This window comes from Osmia lignaria, chromosome 7, assembly GCF_051020975.1.
Source record: "Osmia lignaria lignaria isolate PbOS001 chromosome 7, iyOsmLign1, whole genome shotgun sequence".
NCBI classification, from domain to species: Eukaryota; Metazoa; Arthropoda; class Insecta; order Hymenoptera; family Megachilidae; genus Osmia; species Osmia lignaria.
This window is the reverse complement of record NC_135038.1, coordinates 9,099,190-9,119,580: the sequence shown is the minus strand read 5'-3', so window position 1 is coordinate 9,119,580 and position 20,391 is coordinate 9,099,190. Positions and strand designations below refer to the sequence as shown.

General features: G+C 42.4%; 2 protein-coding genes across 6 annotated transcripts in view; one reads left to right on the top strand and one right to left on the bottom strand.

Moving 5' to 3' along the window:
- Nucleotides 1–20,391, top strand: part of LOC117604534 (uncharacterized) — a 62,104-nt gene that overhangs the window by 22,207 nt on the left and 19,506 nt on the right. For all 4 annotated transcript variants that reach the window (XR_013062367.1, XM_076689043.1, XM_076689044.1 and 1 more), the window contains exon 5: nucleotides 2,075–2,245. Coding sequence is in view for 3 of the 4 variants with exons in the window: in XM_076689043.1 (XP_076545158.1) it covers nucleotides 2,075–2,245 (171 nt within the window). In the remaining variant the exon portion in view is untranslated. The remainder of the gene's footprint in view (nucleotides 1–2,074; nucleotides 2,246–20,391) is intronic.
- On the bottom strand, nucleotides 5,557–20,375 carry LOC117604533 (brefeldin A-inhibited guanine nucleotide-exchange protein 3). Of its 2 annotated transcripts, XM_034324712.2 has the most exons (23): nucleotides 20,291–20,375; nucleotides 19,860–20,108; nucleotides 19,529–19,662; nucleotides 19,203–19,337; nucleotides 18,963–19,128; nucleotides 18,573–18,702; nucleotides 18,236–18,520; nucleotides 17,764–17,997; nucleotides 17,463–17,690; nucleotides 17,026–17,402; nucleotides 16,782–16,966; nucleotides 16,545–16,707; nucleotides 16,160–16,468; nucleotides 15,876–16,098; nucleotides 15,634–15,810; nucleotides 15,158–15,566; nucleotides 14,837–15,049; nucleotides 13,903–14,773; nucleotides 13,698–13,830; nucleotides 12,383–12,611; nucleotides 9,425–9,651; nucleotides 7,824–9,357; nucleotides 5,557–7,684 (listed from the first exon to the last, which is right to left on the bottom strand). In XM_034324712.2, the coding sequence occupies exons 2-23, from the start codon at nucleotides 19,942–19,944 to the stop codon at nucleotides 7,541–7,543; spliced, it is 6,591 nt and encodes a 2,196-aa protein (XP_034180603.2). In that variant the 5' UTR covers nucleotides 19,945–20,108; nucleotides 20,291–20,375; the 3' UTR covers nucleotides 5,557–7,540. The 2 variants fall into 2 exon arrangements, with proteins under 2 accessions (XP_034180603.2, XP_034180605.2); XM_034324714.2 differs by lacking the exon at nucleotides 20,291–20,375 and having other exon boundaries at nucleotides 18,236–18,505; nucleotides 19,860–20,215.

Genomic DNA, 20,391 nt, shown 5'->3' with positions numbered 1-20,391 from the left:
CTCCAACTTCTGTGGTTCATAGAACCAGCATCCTCCTCGTCTTCCCTGAAGAGCCTCGAAACGGACTATTATCCAACAGATGGTCGTCCGAACAGCGACCCATGGTGTCTGCCTTTGTTTTGTTACCGTTGTTCCGGTAATTGCGGCAAATACACGGCCATTTTCGGTAATCACCCGCACGCCCCCATCCCCTAGGCGGTCCCCTTTGAGAATCCCGAAACGACCTCGACCTTCCACGGCCGGTAGGCGTAACGACAGTTTTGCCAGAGGACCCTACACCCTTCGACCTCGACCTTATCTCGCGATGCTGTTCCTCGAGGCGAAAAGTAACTCGTCCAGCAAATTGTTTCTAACAATTACCTTCGAGAAGAATTTTTATTTATTTAATAATTATGATTCTGAGGACGTTTTTAACCAAAGGATCTGATATAAAATTCAATTATAGTTACTTTTACTGTTCCATCAATCATGAAAATACGAAGTTTCCTGTTCGTCGTCTGCGAACGACGCGTTCGAACGTAACAGGTTAAATAATTTGACTCGGAAGACTCTTGTGCAGGCTTGCCTGTCCGTAAGTTTACGAGGGAATTAGCAACCGTTAATTACAAAACCGCCGACTATTTTCTTGCGCGGAACAGCTCCTCGCAAGGCGACCCGAGATTACGAACCGTGCAGTCGCGAGTCAATGGCGAAACACGAGATTTATCGGCCATTCAAATCGACGGTTTTCTAATCAATTCTCCCTTAGATTTCCTTGACCCATCTGTTCCCGAACCTCGATCTTAAATATCACGACGAATCTTTCGATCCAACAGGGAAAAATTGTGAAATGATTCCCCTTTGTTATTCGATGACGTCCGTGGATGTTTCCGAAGATGAGAAACTGGCGAAACCCAGATCATTTTTTCCTCTGAATAACTGATGAGATCTGAGCTTAAAATAACTACAATTATAAGGTAAAATTATAACGCTGATTCACGATTTTGTGACATCTGATGTCACGCTTGTTGATTCTATGAAAACTTTCCTGATGGCCAGGTTACAGAGTAGCTGATTTCTATGGTTTTTTAAATAAGTAGTCACGTTTCGTTGGTGCACACTTGCCCACGGCGAAAAGGTGTTCCTGGAACTCGCTCTTGAATAAGCGTGTTTTGTCATCCGCTCGACGGGTACCCGCGGAGAATCACCAATGCCCGGACTTTCCGTCGACTCTTACCGCTAATAAATGAGTCTAGTCATCGCGTATGCGACACAGCTTTGTAACGGCGAGTTCCTTCCACTCTGTCCAGTTCGAAGAAATTAGAAATTACTCGATTATTAGCAGCGATTATAATTCGATGAAATGTCGTTTTCAATTTTAATGCAAGAATAAAGGACGCTCGAACCGAGCGGATCGAAGGCCGTCGAGAACGGGAAGGAAACTCTAGTGTTACAGTTGTCGAATGAAAGCTGAAACGGCTCATCGAGAAGGCAGAAGAAAAGAGAGGGGAAAAAAAAAAGAATGAGGTGAAATATTGTGTGTCAGTCCATGATGGATCTTTTCGTGAAACATTATTCTCACGGTATATCTGTCTCCAGCGTAATTTCGTAATCGTCGCATTCGGTGAATAGGCGAACGGGTAAAAAGTTTCACTGCCGAATCATCGATGACTCAGCCGAGCTACGTTTTCCTCTCTGTTTCCGTAACTTTTACCGGCCTCTCGTGTCCCTCCGTGCCCGGTGAGGTACTTGGAAATTCATTGGACGTCCGACGGAAGTCGCGAAGTCCGCGATAAATATTTCACGAGATGATAATTAATATCGGCTAATTGTTTCGACCCTCGTCCAGAGAGCGATACCGCTCGCTTTTGATGTTGATGCTGAACAACAATTTCAATTATAGTACGAATACCAGGAAAAATTAAAATCTTCCGTTAATTAATATATTAATTAATAATTAATGGCGAAGAATTCTTAGGTGAATTCTGAATGTAGGAGTCGTCAGGAAAGCGTTAAAATCAATATCGTTTTTCCAGTTTCCCTCGTTATCTTCCCCTCTCCCCGTTACTGATAAGGTGCAATCGTGTTGTTGCAGATACGGGTGCAGGCGCAACCGAGTGGACCTATTCATCAGCGGCGCCATCTTATCCAGCGCCTCCGGTAAGCAGCGGTGGTTCCTTCTCGCCGATTCCCGGTGGAGCATTCTCGTATCTGAACGAATCCCTGTCTCATCATCCAGCCACCGAGCCTATGCCGTTACCTGCTGGTGAGTACTCGTTGAACGTTGACATTTCCTCGTAGCTCCCGTAACGCAGACATCATTCGATTCTTCCTCCTCTACGTGACTCACTGCAGAGTATACAGCTCGTTGATTACAATTAATAGAGGAAGAATAATTAATAATCGAATGATTTATCGATGAGCTGTTCATTCTCTCCAATACTCCAAAACCTAGCTTACTATTCAAGCATCAAAAGATCCACCATGCACAGTTCTAAATTAAGGTGTTAAAGTTCAATTTCGTTGATTATAATTAATAGAAGAAGAATAATTAATAATTGAACGATTTATCAATGAGCTGATCTCTGTCTCCAATATTCCAAAATCTAGTTCATTATTCAATCATCCAAGGTCCACCATGTTCAGCTTTGAATTAAGGTGCTAATGGTCCATTTCGTTGATTATAATTAATAGAAGAAGAATAATTAATAATCGAATGATTTATCAATGAGCCATACACTCTCTCCAATACTCCAAAACCTAGCTCATTATTCAATCATCCAAGATCCACCATGCACAGCTCTGAATTAAAGTGCTAATGGTCCATTTCGTTGATTATAATTAATAGAAGAAGAATAATTAATAATCGTATGATTTATCAATGTGCTGTTGATTCTCTCCAATACTCCAAAACCACCATGCATAGCTTCAAATTAAGGTGTTAGAGGTCCATTTCGTTGATTATAATTAATAAAAGAAGAATAATTAATAATCGAATGGTTTATCAATGAGCTATACACTCTCTCCAATTCTCCAAAACCTAGCTCATTATGCAAGCATCCAAGATCCACCATGCACAGCTCCAAATTAAGATGTCAAAGGTCCATTTTCATGAAATTTAAATCTCTGATCCAAGAGGACCCTCGCTAGCACCCAAGGCTCCAGAAATCTGTATCCGCTCTTGTCCATGCACGTACTCCAGCGACAGGCCTCCAAATCACCTTCCAATCGCTTCGATCCACCATTGATCCACTGAACTGTGACTGGACACAAGGTCTATTTCGATCTTACAGTGCTTCCGTCAGACAGCCAGCAAGATACGTACACGCCAAACTGTGTTTCCATGTATCCAAGCCACGGGACATCGTCGTTGTCACTGCCGTTGGTACCCAGCAAACCGAGCGAGCCGGACATCTTCGCCAGTAGCGGGACCGGTAGCGGAAGTCTAGGCTACCACTACGGTTCCTGGACACCGGCCCCGGCAACGCCGGTTTCGGTCGCACCTCACAATTACAACACCAACTACCCGGGCTACTACAACAATCCCAGCCAGAATCACATCAGTCCGGCTGCCCATATGGTTCTCCATCAGTACAGCACAGTGAATCAAAATCAGATTCATCTGCACCTTCACGGTGATTTGAGCGACGGAGATATCGCGATAGCTGGTAGCAATATCTCTATCAGCAGCAACAGGTTAGAGATCGGGGTGCTCGGCGAGGAAAGCGAGCAGAGGAACGACGTTTGGAGACCTTATTGATACTCCGCTGGTGATAAAAAGTCTGAAGATGATTGGATAATAACCGAGGATCAGTTTGGATGTGAAAAGTGAGCAAAGGAAGCGTGGAGGTCTCGGAATTGCTATTTTCTGTGGTTAGAACCTCTAGATTTACTGAGGATCTTTGAATGAAATTTAGGAATCAGGTTGGAAATTGACTAACAGTGGGAGAAATTTTGTCGTAAATGTGATATAAAACCGTCGAACGATTACTATACTCGGTCGAGTAGCCGGATACTTGTCAGGCGCAATCGGTAATGCTAGTATTCGATGAAAGTTCCGATCGATGGGGATCGTATTCGCTGAGATTTTTCGCGGTCAAGCGCCGAGTGTCCGATGTTTCGTGAAACAGCGAGGAGAACGATTGAAAACTGGAGCACAAACGAGGTGACAAACTCGTGAGAAAGTCTAAGGTGTTAGAAAGGAACTATTCCTTCCCGATTGTTGTTTGAAAAAAAGAAAAGTGTGGAATAAGAAGATCTGGGCGGAGCCAGTCGGTTGTGAACCGACAGCCCGATCGAACGTGTCTGTGAAGTGGGAAGATTAGTCATGTAACGTTGTAAATACAGATATTTTCCATGAAATAAAACCTTGGCTGAACAGGTTCCCGAATCCTACCGTTCACCAGACCCATCAACATACCTGTGATTCACCTGAACGCAATAAACGTCATTTTTTGCGAACGATCGCCTATCATTGATAACGAAAATATATCAAATTTTAACTCGAAACATGAGTTATAGATTCTAATTTCTATATAAAGGTAACGAATACAGTTGATTGGCCCTTTCCTTGAAAAATTAAGAAACATAATATAATGAGTTTTTTGATCCTCGAGCGGCGGACCATGGAGAGAGTCCGCCCCAAGACGGCGGACCATGGAGAGAGTCGCGATAACGACGATTAAATTAAATTTTGGATATTGTTAGATGATTTTTAGATCTGTTAATCTAAAAATAGTTGATTTACGATTATTAGAATTTTATTAGAAGTCTTTGAATATCTATAGTGCTATAGTGCTACGGGAAGAAATATATTTGGGGGTGGTTCAAGTAGAAAAATCTTTATTTCAACATGGAAACAGACCGCAGAGGAACGGTTCGTCTCTGTCTCTCGACACGCAGAGGGATAATCCTTTTTACGAGCGTAGCGAGCTCTATTTAATATTTAAAGCACGCTGGAAATGACGAACGGATGGATAGTTGCGGTCTCCAGCGTCGGTTCAACGCTGTTTCTGCCTCCCTTTATTAGCGATCCACCCTGCTTCGTTCCACCTTTGCAATTTCTGTTATACCATTCGAAAAAACACTAACTCTTCAAATACCTCTTATTTTATTTTTTTAAAAATTCCAAATGAGTCTCCCTAAAGGGTTGAAGTTTATAAAAATTGAAAGCAGGGTTCAGATTTTTGCAAAAGAAACAGCCTCTTCCTATTTTTGTCATCTTTCGAAAACGACCAGCTTCTCTTACTTCCTTTTCGCTAATATTTACAGCCACGACGAATGGGACGTGAATAAAAGCATAGAATAAGCCGAGACCGTCGCTCGTAAGCTTTCCTCTTTACGAGGACGACTCGACCGCAGACAAGTCTCCCGCCCTTTTCTCTGCCCGTTAAAACGAACTAAAATGCGTTTTGCTCGTAGAAAATGGTCGACACCTTCGATACCCAAAGAAATTCATAGGTCTTCCAAAGAGACTCTAGCTAAACCCTAATTTTATTCGAATCTGAAATTTCAAATTCTGAAAAATAAAAATTTTCAGGAAGGAAATGAAAGAAATCTGCATACAATATTTTCAACTTTTTCATACAATTTTATTAACTTCGAATAGTTGATCATTTAACGATCGTACATTTGTTGCCTAACTATTTCCGACGTACGTTATACAGTTTTCAATTAAAAACACTATCCGAAGGTGTTCGATGAGCTTCATCGGTAATTCAAGGAAAATGTTATTCTTTGTGTGTGTGTGTATTAAATGAATGGAAATGAAAACAGGGTTCACATTAGGCACGTTTTATTATCAATTATTGATCTCTCCATACTTTCGTTAAACGATCTGAACAACACCGATGGAATCGCAGGAGAGAACGAGAAATTTTTCTGGATCAATTCGTACAACACTCGGTAATCATTTTCTTTCTCTTCTCTAACTTACAAACAATATACAAAATATATATATATTGTCGATATATATATTAAAGCGGTAAATGAAACTGAGAATCATTGACTAGTCGTTTGCTAAACATTTGAAACATAGAAATTAACAATAAAAATATCTAGCTTCTCTGGTGTCCAATGGACCAGCGACTAGAGTACTATTTACAATAAAATATAGCATCGATTCTTTAGTTTTATGTCAGTTCTTCGACCGCGAACGAATGTGCGATAGGACAAAGAACTTTGTCTCTTTTCTTTTTTTGGCAAAATCAGAAAGCTCTGTCGCTCGGAATTCGTTTCGTTCACACGAAGAATAACGTTTCGCTCAAAGCGCTTCTCTAACTAGATTCAATCTTCAATTCTTAACATTCTAATTACACCTTTCTTTTTTCTTTTATTAGTAATACTAACTCCTCGATCGTTTAAGATAATAGAGGACGTTCAAATCTAAAAATTATTTTTGCGATTATTCTCAAACAAATATGAATTATTCTAATAATTAAAGATTTGCAATTTCAATCATTCTGAAAATTATTTTTGCAATTATTTTCAAACAATTAAGAATTATTCGAAAATTTAAATATTTGCAATTTCAATTATTCTAAAAATTAAAGAGTTGCAATTTCAATTATTCCAAAAATTAATTTTGCAACTATTCTCAAACAATTAGGAATTACTCTAAAAATTTGCAATTTTAATTATTTCAAAAATTATTTTTGCAACCCTTCTCAAACAATTAAGAATTATTCTAAAAATTAAAGATTTGCAATTTTAATTATTCTAAAACTCGAAGCTTTGAAAAAGAAAATATTTTTACAACCCTTCTTGAGTCCTCAAATAATGAAAAATTATTCTAAAAATCAAAGGGTAGAAAAGAAATATTTTCGCAACCCTTCTCTAGTTTCATGTTTAAAAAAAAAAATTGTTATTCCCTTGGCGAAATCTATCAAACTCGCAACGCGTGTTTCTTCGACGATGGAAGCGAAAGCCCGTCACATCCGAGGCTGGGACTGGACCGCAAACTACAGTTAAGCGCAAAGAGCATAAAATGAGAATCGAGAAATGTGCGTGCAGCGTGGATCGTAAATAAAATCCTTGTCTCTTCGTGTCGACGCGTCTGCTAAAGGTAGGCGAGGCTTGTTCCCTGAAAACGGGACACGGTTTCTTTCGCTGCCAACAAGAATGAAACTATTGTCACTCGTATTCGTCTGAAAAATCCTCATCTCCGATTAAAATTCATTTCATAATGACGTTCCTTCTCCTTTGTTTAAAATTCATAACAATAATGGTTACTTGAAATGGTCCTTAAACGTCATGACCGTTGTTGTTCAATTAAATTCTTCTGTAATAAAGATTTCCTCCGTTCTTAATTAAAATCATTCGATAGATCTTCAAATTCCCTTCTTTAGATTGACTCTGATCAGTCTAGTTTCTTTGGTAAAGTATCGACTGAAATCAATGATTTTCCACATATAAAATCTTCTCCAATCACGAAGACAGAAATTTTATAGATACACAACAGTCGTCGAATAGATCGTCGCAATCGTTAAGATTCTCAGGGAGCTAAGAAAGTTTCGAATCAGCTGTGGTAATACATCTGTTTCCAGATGTATTGAAGCTGATCCTAATTGCTCGTTAAACCGTATAACACGGCAATTCGGTGAAAAAGGGCCGACAATCGTTGTTTCAGAATCTGGTCCACCGCGTGTCTCGTGAGGACACGTACGCCGCTTACGAAGACCGGAAGTAGAGGGGTCAGTTGATCGTCCTGTGAACAATTTATTAATTCCAACTATCAAAAAAAAAAAAAAATTACAAGTACTCAGCATCGAATTAAGAGGAGGTCTGATAGGACCCAGGGCCCACTGCACAGAATTAAAAATTTGATTTATTTTTAATTTTCTTACCGGTAAAGCGAGAGTCCAATCCAACATGGTGCTCAGTGTCTCCGCCCAAGCCTTCCTGTGCGCCTCGCTGTCCTTATAAACATTCGTCCTCCTCTGAAACGCGAGCTCGTGAGCAGGCAATTCTTCAGTCTCAACCCCAGACACCTCCCCTTCGTCCCTCAAGAACGGATTCGTTCTGAATCCCCTTTTACTACGCTCGTAATCGCGCAACAATTCATCGATATTATCGATAACCTTCGAGGAGCTCATCTCCTGTTTCTTTTCAATTTTCGATGATATTCTAGGAGACATCTCGAGATCGTTCGAGGAACTGGACACGGTGGATCCTCCGGTCTTCCTCAGCTCGATCACCGATCTACACCTGAAGGTATCCAAATTGAACCTGGCGAATCTATCAGGATCGTCGAATTCGTTCTGCTCGACGAATCTCGAGGCGCTTCTTCGAGAAAGGAGACAAGCGTCGCTTCTTCTTCTCTGCAATCTCAGCCTCTGGTACCTGGACACTTCGTCGTAGATCAGACAAGTGTTGGTAGCTTTGGTGTCCATCAGGGAAGTGCCAATAGAGTCAACAGACTCGGTTCTTCTTAAAGGACCCAGTTTGTAATACAAACAATCTCTGTTGTTTATTAATGTTGCTGGTGCAGGAGTCGTCAAACTGTACTTCCCATCGATGTACCCTTCGCTGGAGGTTCCTCCGGATCTATCAGGGTACACAATCTTCTCGGTGATGGATCCCAACCTGGAAGCTGGCCTGGAGTCGTCGGTTTCTGGTTCAGACTGGGGCCCAGAATCGGTAGAATACTCCACTGCCAGGTCGGACAGTCTGAAGGGTCTTGGGTCGTCCTCACACTCGGGACCAAGTTCCTCCAGTCCACTCTCGTCGTCCAAATTCGGGCTGTAATGTTCTATGTCCTCCTGGTCATCCTGATCCACCTGGTTTTCGATATTCTCCGTGGATGCTTCCACTGGAGGCGATGTCGTTAACACTCTATTGTTAATCACCTCCTTGCTAGTGATCTCTGGATAATCATCCGGCTGAGCTACCAATAGAAAGATCTTCCTCTCCGAGAAACTATCCACCCTAGTGTGTTTACCATCTTCGTCTAATACCACCTCCACGTAACTTTCGCAGAGTTCCTCGAACGTGTTCCTCAGTTGTCTAAGGTATTTCGTGAGTTTTCGAAGATTGGAGCCCTTCTCTTCGGGATTCGATGTTAGGACCGATTTCACGATTTCTAGGGTTGCTTTGGTACTCTCTATCTCCCGGAGACACAGCTCGAAGAGGGTTACCATTTTGATGGTCCATGCTGCCCCAGCCTGGCGATAGAGGTTGGCTGGCTGCTGGAGGTTCGTCACCTTTTGGACCAGGAATTTCAAGCCTGGTCGACAGTCGAACTTCAAGGCAGCTGCGTAGGAGAGGTCTAATCCCGAGAGGAAAATGTCCACGTGGCGAGGGGTCAAGTAAGAGAGGCAACCGGAAACGGACGCCTTGGGCGACGTCGATGCAGCTGAGTGAGGGATTATGTTGGATAAACTGGAATTCAAGTGATAATTTCGATGTTAACGAGGAGGATGATTGAATTTAGATGAATTATAATTACCTGGGAAATGACGAGTCAGGTCCCTGTAACAGGATACTGGCCAGGCAATGAAGGAGCATCTGGTGAACCAGAAGACCAACCACCAGTGCTCTCAGTTGTACTCTAACGATATAAAGATCAGGATTGAGGGTGGTAGCCACCGATGGTGGATACAGAAGGAAAACGTACGACCTGTCGTCGGGTCTTCTCGATGGATCCTCCGTACGCTGTTCCTCCAAGAGGAACACCTGAATAGACAATCATCCATTTTGAGATCATTCGGGTTTATGATCAAACTTTCATCGCACGATTCTTCGTAGATGCTCAAAAATTTGTCTATCGAACCGATGAATGCGTTCACTCTCGAAATTCGAGAAATTACTCGAGCAATCGTGCGCGACAATCGAAAGTTTCTTTCTTTTATTCGTTATTTATATTTGCAATGATATATGATGGATATGTGGTGATTAACGATCACGTGCGAGATCAATCGCACGATCATCGAACGATGGGTGGGTTCTATAGCTCGACCTATCCCGTGATTCCATTGATTCAGTCAGTCAGTAAACACGGTTGTGCATTCTACGAAAGCTGCAGCTTCTAGGAGAATAGGTGTCATGTATCTCATCCAGGTACATATTATGTGACGGTGAAATTCTAGCCATGGACTCAAGCCATGGATTTTAATGGTGATACGCAAGACCGTGCCAAGTTGAATTTAAATGATATCTCGGCCAACGACGGGGTCCTTTTGTCATTAATTCATCGTTTAGTTTTGTCCCTATCGAAGTTCCTAAATAACCACCTGTTTGTAAAATTAAAATTTTAAAAAAATCTTGCAGCGCCAATGTCCCATCGTTTCGAATAAGTAGAATTTTCGGGTAATATATACAATTGTTAATTCTTTTCCTAAAAAAGTAAGAAATATAATGAGTTTTTCAATTCTCGAACGGCGGACCATGGAGAGAGCCCCTGGACCGCGCGGCGGACCATGGAGAGAGGCACAATTTTAATTCTAACAATTGCATTTCTAGAAGATGCATTATATTTTCTACTTTTTTAGGAAAGGGGTAAATAATTGCATAAGTTACTGTAATTTAATTTGAAAAATTAAGCGATCGTAGATATAAAATTTGAAATATTTCAATTGATTTGAACTCAAAAAAGGACCTCGTCAAGGAGGTTCTGCAGCCTGACCTGTGCCTTCTACCAGCGAGTGCAAACATCTAAACGAGGTGATTTAATTACAAATCGTTTCGTTTCACCGTCGACAGGCTTACTTCGACTCGCTTCCCTCGTTAACTTTCGTTCTATTAAACACTTCGACCGATCAAGGAATAACAAGGGGTGCAATACAAGAACGAACTTGCGAATGATAAAAGCATCTGTATTTGACACATTGTGCATCATCGAACACACATGGAGCAGTACAAAAATACATGTTTAAAAAAACGCGAACGTTGTTTGATAACGAATTCACGTATACAAATATTCGTATATCATTATCTAGCGCTCTGACAGTCCGTCTAATTGCAACGCTGCACAGTGGCATAGAATACTGGAACAAGAATCGTATAAAATATGTATCATTCTCAGAAAAATATCAGTCTAGATTTATTTAAAATGATTCTACGCCACTTTATGCGATCAGCCATACCAGATGCAAGCTCGAACACGCGCAAAGCGCATTTTGATGCAAAGAAGAAGAAAAATATTGATATCATCTATCTATAATAATTAATCTACGATCACAATGTGAACGAATTTTCAATAGTAACGAGCTTCGAAAAGGCGATAAAAGCGATAATTTGTGGTGAATTGTAAAAAAACAAGCAGGCCTGTCGACAACGACCACGCGAGTCTCTCTGTTCTCTAATTGATTCTAATTAATCAATTTCTTTTTTTAATCATTTTTTTTCCATAATGCCGATGGAAGAAGAATCGATGCGATATATTCGTTCGTCTGTTTGCTCTTTTCCTATCCTTCTTTCTGCTATTTTTTTTTTTCTTTTTTTTTTTTTGTTTGTCTTAAAATCCATGACGTGAGTTACCGTGGGCGGCTAGAGCCAATGGGGGCCCGTGTTCGACGTAGTGTTAGTGTAATCGAGGGGTGTCGTGTGCTGCCTACAACCAACGGAGTAGGAGGTAGTGTGCTGGTCGATCAGTGTCGTCTCAATGGTCATCGAATCCTGGAAAGGTGTCGTCGGCAGTGATGCCGCATTCTGCCTCTTGATGGCAGACAATACCTCGCGCAGCTGGCTCACCTGAGAGCAAGTCAGGTCAGGAGGGCACCACTTGTGTGTCTCTCTCGCGGGCAATTTTGGCGATATAACAAAATTACGGTGTTTCTTAACATGCCACTCGTGCCGTTTCGTCTGAATTCAGCACGCGGGAACAATGAAAAGAAAATTTTATTTAAACATGTGTTTGCTGGTAGGATACTTTAATCTTTTTCTAATTTTCAAAAAATACTTTCATGAATATCTAATGATTAAATAAAGTACTCTAAATTTTATTATTTCTATAATTCAAATTCATTTGTATAGCATTTAAAAGTGACATATTAAGAAACACCCTGCATTCACGTTTAGTTTCATCCAGCGCCCGGTAGCAATCGTAATACAAACCGGATTAATTAATTAATCACTTCACTGTTAATTAATTAACAAAATCTTGCAATTAAAAACTTTATTCCACCTTCTCCAATTGTACCACGATCACGACCGAGCCCTGTGTACTCGGAACACTCTCACGCACATACAACATCATAGGAACCGTAACATCCAGCCGATCGATCAGGCGAGAAAATGATTAAAATAAATCACCGATCGTCGAACGCTCTCAGCTGATAAATTTGCGGGCGTGTGCGAGGGCACAGAGAAGCACAACGAACGTCAAACAGCCAAACGGTGAGACATATCTTCCTCCGGACAGAGAGATATAATCAGCGATAGTGAAGCGTAAACAGGTGAAACTTACCTGGGCGGCGAGTTGACGTAGTCTTTCGGTCTCTTCGGGGGTCGCGTCCCTTCGCGCGGCAACCTTCACCTGAGCAATGTCACCGTAAAACGATTCCGATCTCGGCGAGAAAGCCATGGTCAGTTGGTGTAACTCCTGCAGAGAATTCGAACAGGCACGGTAACAAGCGACACCGCACACCTCCCATTGTTCCGGGGTGAGAACAGGACCGCTGCTCACGAGAACGTGTCTGCAAACACGAAAACGCAATTATGTTTACCTATTCCCATTAATCGTGGACTGGGATTGAAATTTTTAAGAGAAAATTAATTATTCAACCCTCTTATAGCAGATTTTAATTAATCCTAGAATGGAGGAGCCTGAATCAAGGATATTAAAATCGGGTCTCTCTCCATGGTCCGTCATCCGAAAATTAACTAATTGCAGTTTTCCACGAACTCCCTTCTAAAATTAAACTACTCAGAGTCAAAAAGGGTTAAATATATGATTCTCCAAATATTTAAATTCAATCTATGTCCAATCATAGAGAAATTCAGCTCCGTTTCTTTAATAGAAGTGGGTTGCTACCAAAGAGTGGGTGACTCTAAGATTTCAGTTCAGGATCCCGTTCGTCATTCACTGGCAGTCTCTAGCTATCTGTCCGCGAACCTGTCCCGTTTTTAAACTCCGCGCACGCCTGTACATCGATACTTCGCGATCGACCCCGGCCAGGGATCGAATTACAAGCGTCAATGTATACGGTGCATTAATACGGAGAAAACGCGCGAACGGATCCAGCTGGGTGTCTAAGGTGGACGGAGCGAGATAGGAAGAAACGGCGGTGACAGGGTGCTGTTGTCGCGTGTATGTGCCTCTCCATCTTTTTCTCGTGTATACGTGTTTGCCGGGCACGACGCTCCGGGGGTGTCGAGTGTCGGTGGCTACCTTATCCCACCGGACAGCCTGTCAAGCTTCGTTATCATCTTACACGCACGCTACGCCCGTAACGAGGATACATCTAACCTCCGCCGATGTACATTCCATCGAACCTCCGCGTTATGATTCAACCTCTTCTCTATGTTTTCGATCGGGCCAGATTTTTAACCCTTTCGAATATTCGCCAGCAGATCCCGATAGCAAAGAAAAAGATCAACTACTCGATTTTATTTTAGATACACGTAGTAGATTCGATTAGCTCCGCAAAACAATGCATGCCTTTTTCGCGAGTCAGTGATCTTAATTGAATAATGAGTCATCTAGAGCAAGCGAAGCTTGAAAAGAAACGATTGCGAGTAGTCTCGGATCATTTGGGTGCCTAGATCCGGATCGTACTCACCTGATACAGGCGCAGCCCAAACGCGCTATGCTCTCCGTAGGCTGCACCACGCATTCCGCCATCACTAGTAACAGTTGCTTCAACATCAGTGTCGTGGCTGGTAGATAGGCCTCGTTTCGAACTACTTCCGGACCTGTACATAAAACGTCCATTTCAAACCTATTCAAAGTACCTAGAGATTCGATACAATTGATCGTTGAATCACCTTGGAGATGGGTCAGATAATCGACCACCAAATCGGTCGTAAGGCCGCAGCACTGTTTAAAGTTGGGCGCGAAGTTGTCCCAGCCCCTGAAGATCTTCGACGTCTTCCTCAGCCAGTTCTGAACCATAGGTAGCAGCAGATGATTGACGCAGTACAATCCAAACGCTGGTCCAGGGACGTTCAGGGTGTCCCTGAGCAAGTGGAACAGGGTCTCCAGAGTGTGAGGCTGATAACGTTTAGGACATATCATGGTAGCACTGGCCAGACCCTCTATTAGGATGTACCAGACCCTCAGGATACCACTGGGCTTGTCCATGCTCTGTAACGTGGTGACGGTATGAACATTGTCCATCAGAACGTCGTGGGGTCTCTCGGGTATGGTCTCCTGCATGGATTCCGCGTGCTTGTCGAATCGTATCAACTCCGAATTCGGTATCGTTGGGTCCACGTATTGGGGAATGGTGGAGACCTGGATCCTCTGGGCCGAGTGGAATATCGGACAGGCTGGCATCCCGTACATCGAGGCTAGGATATCGCTGCAGCTTAGCAGATACTTTAGACTCTCTACGCACAGTCTCATCCTCCTGGACTCGGCTACGTCTATCGGTTCCTGGTCATCCTGGTGACCATCGGCGTCCCCGATGCCCCGGACGTGCCTCAACAGACAGAGGATGCAATCTAGCGCCGCGTTGGCGAACACCAGCGTGTTGTCCATCGACAGGAAGACCCTAAAGACCTCCAGCAGCGGGGCGGATTCGACGGAATCTGAATTACCGACCGAAGCTACACGGAGAGCCCCAAAGAGGGGCCGCCAGCCTGAGCGGATCTCGGTGCCGTTCGTCTCGACGAACTCGCAGATGCAGCTGACGATCTGCGAACCATATTACATTTTAATACGGTAATTAAGATGTTAATGATGGTATTACCAGCTTACCTGGTCCTGTACATCGCTGTCGCATAATTCTAGGCACAGTAGGTTCTCGAAAGGCTTGAAGAGCGCCTCGTTGAAATGGAAATGTGGCAGTTCCATCAGTTCGTACAGCAATGTAGACATACTGTCGTGAATACATTGAACTGCTTTCTTAGAGATACCACGGTCCTTGTGGCAAGCAGCCTCCATGAAATGTGGCCCTAAGATGCTCCAGACCTGAAAATTAAAGATTGAATTGAGGGACCTGCTTTTTCGAAGTCGGTTAAAGAATACAATTATATTATTGATCAAATTAGGAATTAATTTTGAGATCGTTGTTCGTACTCTCATTACGTGGATCAAAGGTCGCCCACTCTTCACACACTTCAGCATCACCTCTCCCAATCGGGCTAATAGCAATACATTCATCTCGTTCTCTCTGGGTTTGCTCCTTCTCCACCAGAATCTCTTGTTATCCTTCGAACCATCCGTGGTTTTGAACAATTGAGCCTTGCTAGCCTTGCAGAGGGCAGTGAGGAACAGACACAATGCTCGAAGATTCAGAGTGAGGGCTGCGTTTTCGAACAGTCTGTCCACTTGTTGAGATAACACGCAGACGATTTTAGCTGCATAGTCTGCGGGTAGGATGCCATTGAATTGGCTGTCTGCGTTGGATTCCTGGATTATTTCTGGAATCGTGTCCGAACTAGGGTTCTGTGTGTAACGACTGGATAAAAAGCTGTAGACGTCGACCCTGGAATAAAATGACTGATTAACTTCGTTGACCATCGTGGATTAATTTTGTTTAGTCAATTTTTTACCAAGTCTCTTCTTCATCAACGATATTGAAATTATGCTTCAGTCGATCTTGACTTCCTTTTGGATCACCATTCGAATCCTTATCCTTCTTCTCTTTCTTCTGCTGAGTTTTGGGCAAAGATGGGTTCTGATTCCTCCCGAAGAAATCGTGTTCCAGTTTGCTTACGTACAAGCAACATCTATAGAAACAAAGATATTTAATAATAGCACTGATTAGTAATTAGAAAGTTAAAAGAAATCTTACGTGAAAACATGTGGCCAGCAATCACTGCCATGACTCCCAAGCTCTAAACCCTTTCCTAACAATACGTCCATGCTCAATGCATGCGAGGTGTGGATATTGGTAGCTCTGTTTTGAAGTTTCAAACGTAGAACATCCTTCGTCCTTGTGATTTTCGATATAGACTGCTCTGTGCAGGCAGCCTTTGCTAGGAGGGCAAAGATCGAGCCGCAACGACTTTGCAAACCTAGATAAACAGAAGATGCAATTAGAAAATAATTTAATCGAATGATACTAAATTTACTAACCAAGGATGTTGCTCAAAGCTGCAGCCTTGTGAAGACCTTCCAAAGAAAGTACAACAGTGTCCCTGATCCCTCTTCTGCCACCGTCTCTGCTAAGGATTCCTTTATTATTCTCTTCCTTTGGAGGATTCAACCCTATCGTCAGAACAGTCATCATGCTTCCCCAGCAACAAGTCAGCACCCTTCTAGAAAGCTTAGCACCAGCTTCAGCTTCCGGTGTAGGCTCTGTCCTGGATAATTGAGCTCTCTCCAGTCTTATATAATCAGACAGAAGCTGTCCTCCTCTGTGGCTACCAGGTATCTCATCGACGTCTTAAATAAAAATTAAGAACAATTCATTTCCTGCGATTATTAATTATTTTTGTTAGAATGTAGGTTAATTATCTACCAGTTAGCACGTTAATCAAGGCGCTGTTTTCAGTGTCGTGCGGATTGTAGCCACATTTCTCGAGCAAATTGGAGGCCAACACTTGTTGGTATAATTCGGACAGCCACGTTGCTGATAGATACACCAGGACACCTGATCCGTGAACTTCTTCTACGAATTGTTCCTTCGAAATTGAAAAATCAAGTTGATTAAATATTTCATGTGAAAATTGATTGGGAAAATTTTGAACATCGATACCTCGCTAATAGGAACTTGACGACTTTCTTCGTTATAATAATTGATCCTAATTAATTTTAAATTGAGGAGCAGAGCCGCGTAGGTGGCTAAATAGATCCCATCGGCATTCATGATCGTGATCAAGGCACACGAATCAGTACTGGTGTCCGTTTGCTCTTGGATCTTCTGCTGAGCTGCGAACACTCCTGAAAATAGAACAAATCAATCGTTTCTCTTCATTTTGCATATTGCATGCTTCTTTTACCTTGACAATATTCAGATGCAAAATTTTGCAAAGCATCATCAACCTCTATGTTACTTCTCAGACTCAGCACCATTGGAATTAGATCACTTTTAAGGGTTTTAACGAACTTCCTAGCGTTGTGCCTCTCCACGTCCACGTTACACTCGTCGGCCACTTGTCGACCCACGTGAAGGCATTTAGGCAATTTTTCTAATCTCAGTCTTTCCCTTTCATTCTCGATCGCATAATCATTGTCTTCTAAACTATTCTCCTCTTGAACCTCGTCCGATTCGTTTTGAGGACCTTCGGTGTCCGTGGAATCGCCGTCCTCCGATGGTCCGTGCCCCGAGGACTCGGAATCGGAGCCAATTCCCTTCTTCAGCAACTCCAATTGTTCTCTGGAATAAAATAAAATTCTTGCTACCCTGTAATTTTTCTTTAATACAATTTAAATCTACCTGTACGTTTTCGGCAAACGTGCCATACTCTGATAGGTCAGGGGTCCTCTGTAATCGCAAGACTCCAAGTCTTCGTACAAACTATTAATCGTGCAGGTATAAGTGTGATTAATCGCCTTCCCTTCGCATAATTCCTGAAGAGCTGAGAGCATCGCAACCACGCAAGAAACGCTTGCGTGCAATATACTCAGACCACCGGCGGTTGATTCCTCGATGGAATCCATTGCTCTGCGAGAAAAATCTTCATTAAATTATGGCTGTATTTGAAAAAATTCTGAATTAGAAATATTCAGGAAATTACAGTCTCATCAATGCCATGTCGCTTTGAATATGACTGGATCTATCTTCTTCTATTAACAATGGTCCAGCGAAGTCCACCATTCGACTTGGACTACGGAGGAGTTCTTTCAGAGCCTTCAGAGGCTCCAGACGTTGCTGGGGCGGAGGATAAAGCAACATTCTGTGGAATACCGATTCCAGAACTGGACGAAGGGAACCCACGCACCCAACCAATCGCACCAATTCCGTTCCAATGCTGGAAATATAAAAAAGACAAATGAACGCTACGATTTTGATGATTAACCCTTTCGCTGCCACGCGAATTTTTCAGCTTTCACCAGTGGGCCAGAAATTTCATATTAAAAATTTTATAATGTCAAAGAACTGAGAAATATATTAAAATAACTGTACAATCTTGCCAATAGCACATTTTTCTTACAATTAGTGGCCCAAATGAAAAACAAGTGCAGCGAAAGGGTTAAAGGTGTTCATACCTATAAACAGTCTTTGCCTGATGGCTGTCGAAACTCAGGGACGTGGCCAGGTACCCAGAGCCTCTTCCAAGTTCAGTCTCCTTTCCCTCTCTGGAGGTGAAGGTTTTGTCCACCCTCGGAGTTCCCAGGAAAGCGATCAATGCGGGGCAGAATTTTTGCCAGAGGAAAGTGGTGAAGTGTGCGTTCGTATGGATCTTCTGAGGTAGGGAAGAGATCAACGTGTGCAAACATTCGAGCAGGAACACCACCGTATTACCATTCCTTCCGTTACTGGAACACGATTTTCTAAGATGAAACGATATAAGCATCGATTGGAAATTCATCTTTTCTGCCTTACTTTTGAGCCTCGTCCAATTTGCTGCATATATACTGGAGGATAGGGAGGGCCTCGTTGAAACAGGAGACACCTCTCTCCCAGAGGTTCTTATTCTTCTTCGCGTTTTCGTCCATCTCCTGGCACTCCTCGTCTGCAAATATCATCCTCGATTTACCCTTTCGCGAAAGTTTCGCGAGGCGCATTCCACCGTCACGCGAGCGGAACGTTATCGATCAAACTTTCTTTGGAGCGATAGATAAGAGAGAAGAGCAATTAGTGATGGGAAATTGTGCTCTATTCTTTCTCCCAGGGAAATTTCAATAAAGACGATTTCGACGATTTTTTCTCACATCAATTTTGTATCGAGGAATAAATTAAATTCAAAAGCTAAGCTGGGACGAGGGAAATTACCTAAGAATAAACAGAAAGATCGCAAGGTCTGACTGGTAGCTGCCTGGGCCGCGGTCCTCACTGCTTGATTTCCATTTTCGAAAGCCTCGCAGCAGGTAGTGAGAATGGCGATTATCAAACGACCGTTCATCGTCCAATAAGAGGAACAAGCGACTTGCAATAAAACCTGCGAGCAATGGACCATCGTCTTGAAACGTTTCCTTTTTTATATAAATAATTTCAAGTAGAATTTCTACTCACTTTAAGCATGTCCGTCTGGGTATCGTCCGATTGAGACAATATGGAACCCATAGCGTGCAACATTTGCGCGGGTAACCAAAGGGAATCGTCCTCTGGCTCGTAGGGCGATTGGAATCTATCGTCTCTTAACATTTTCTAAATTCAAACCTTTCCATTAGATATCATAATTTGCAGTCAATAAAATAAGAGTTTTACATAGAGATAGGGAATGCTTAAATTTTTATTCTTTTAATGTCACGTTCCTACTTGGTATCGCGTTTTATCGCGAACGGATGTGACGTTCGCGATACCGATAGGAAAGTGTAAAAATTCCTTCCGACACTCACGTGTAATCCCGAGAGGCCGAAAGCGACGAATTTGCTCCTCTTCGTTTCTAGTGCTAGCTGAAAGGTGTGCAAGCATTTCGCTCGCAGCTCGTGGGGCGGATCGCGTAGCAACCCTTGCTGCTTTTCCAAAAAATCTGCGGCAAAATCGGTCCAAATTTAAGTTCGCTGAATATAATTTCATTTTATTACGTGGAAAATTGAAAGTGATAATTTAACGATGGATGAATCGACGCGTTGAGTATCAGCGTGGGATTAGAGGAACAAGTGTTGGTACTTTTTTAATTTGAACAGATTTCATTGTATTTGTAAACGGTGGGTGAAATTCACTTACCGTACGCTTCCTGCGCCGATTTTCGTAGATTTTGTAGCTTCGCATTGTTCGATTCACGGACGATCTGCAGCAGGAGATCCTCCATGTCACGGTGGACTAACACGCGACTGATCGATAGCGGGTGTGCCAATGCACGCTTGGCTGTACGCGCGCATCCAGGGCCGTACGAATTGTTTCTGACGAGGGAAATTCATTTCCCTCCTCTGAGAGAAAGCGGCTTTCCTCTGGAAAAGTAGCCGACCATATTTCCTATCAAATGGCCGATTTCAAGACGTCAAAATTCAAACAGGATTTCATGACATAAAATTATCACAAATTAGCACTTATATTACATCAAATTAAAGCTTAAGGTCTGGAAAAATGAATACATAAACTTATTTTTAACGGGCTTGTTTCTATTGAAAGTTTTCTAAATATAACAATCACTTTACCTGTAGTAATTTGATGCTAAAATGAAGGGACAGTTTTGGCGCAAATGTTTTTGAATTTATAATTTCAGAATATTATGTAGACCTTGTACTTGTGTTATAAT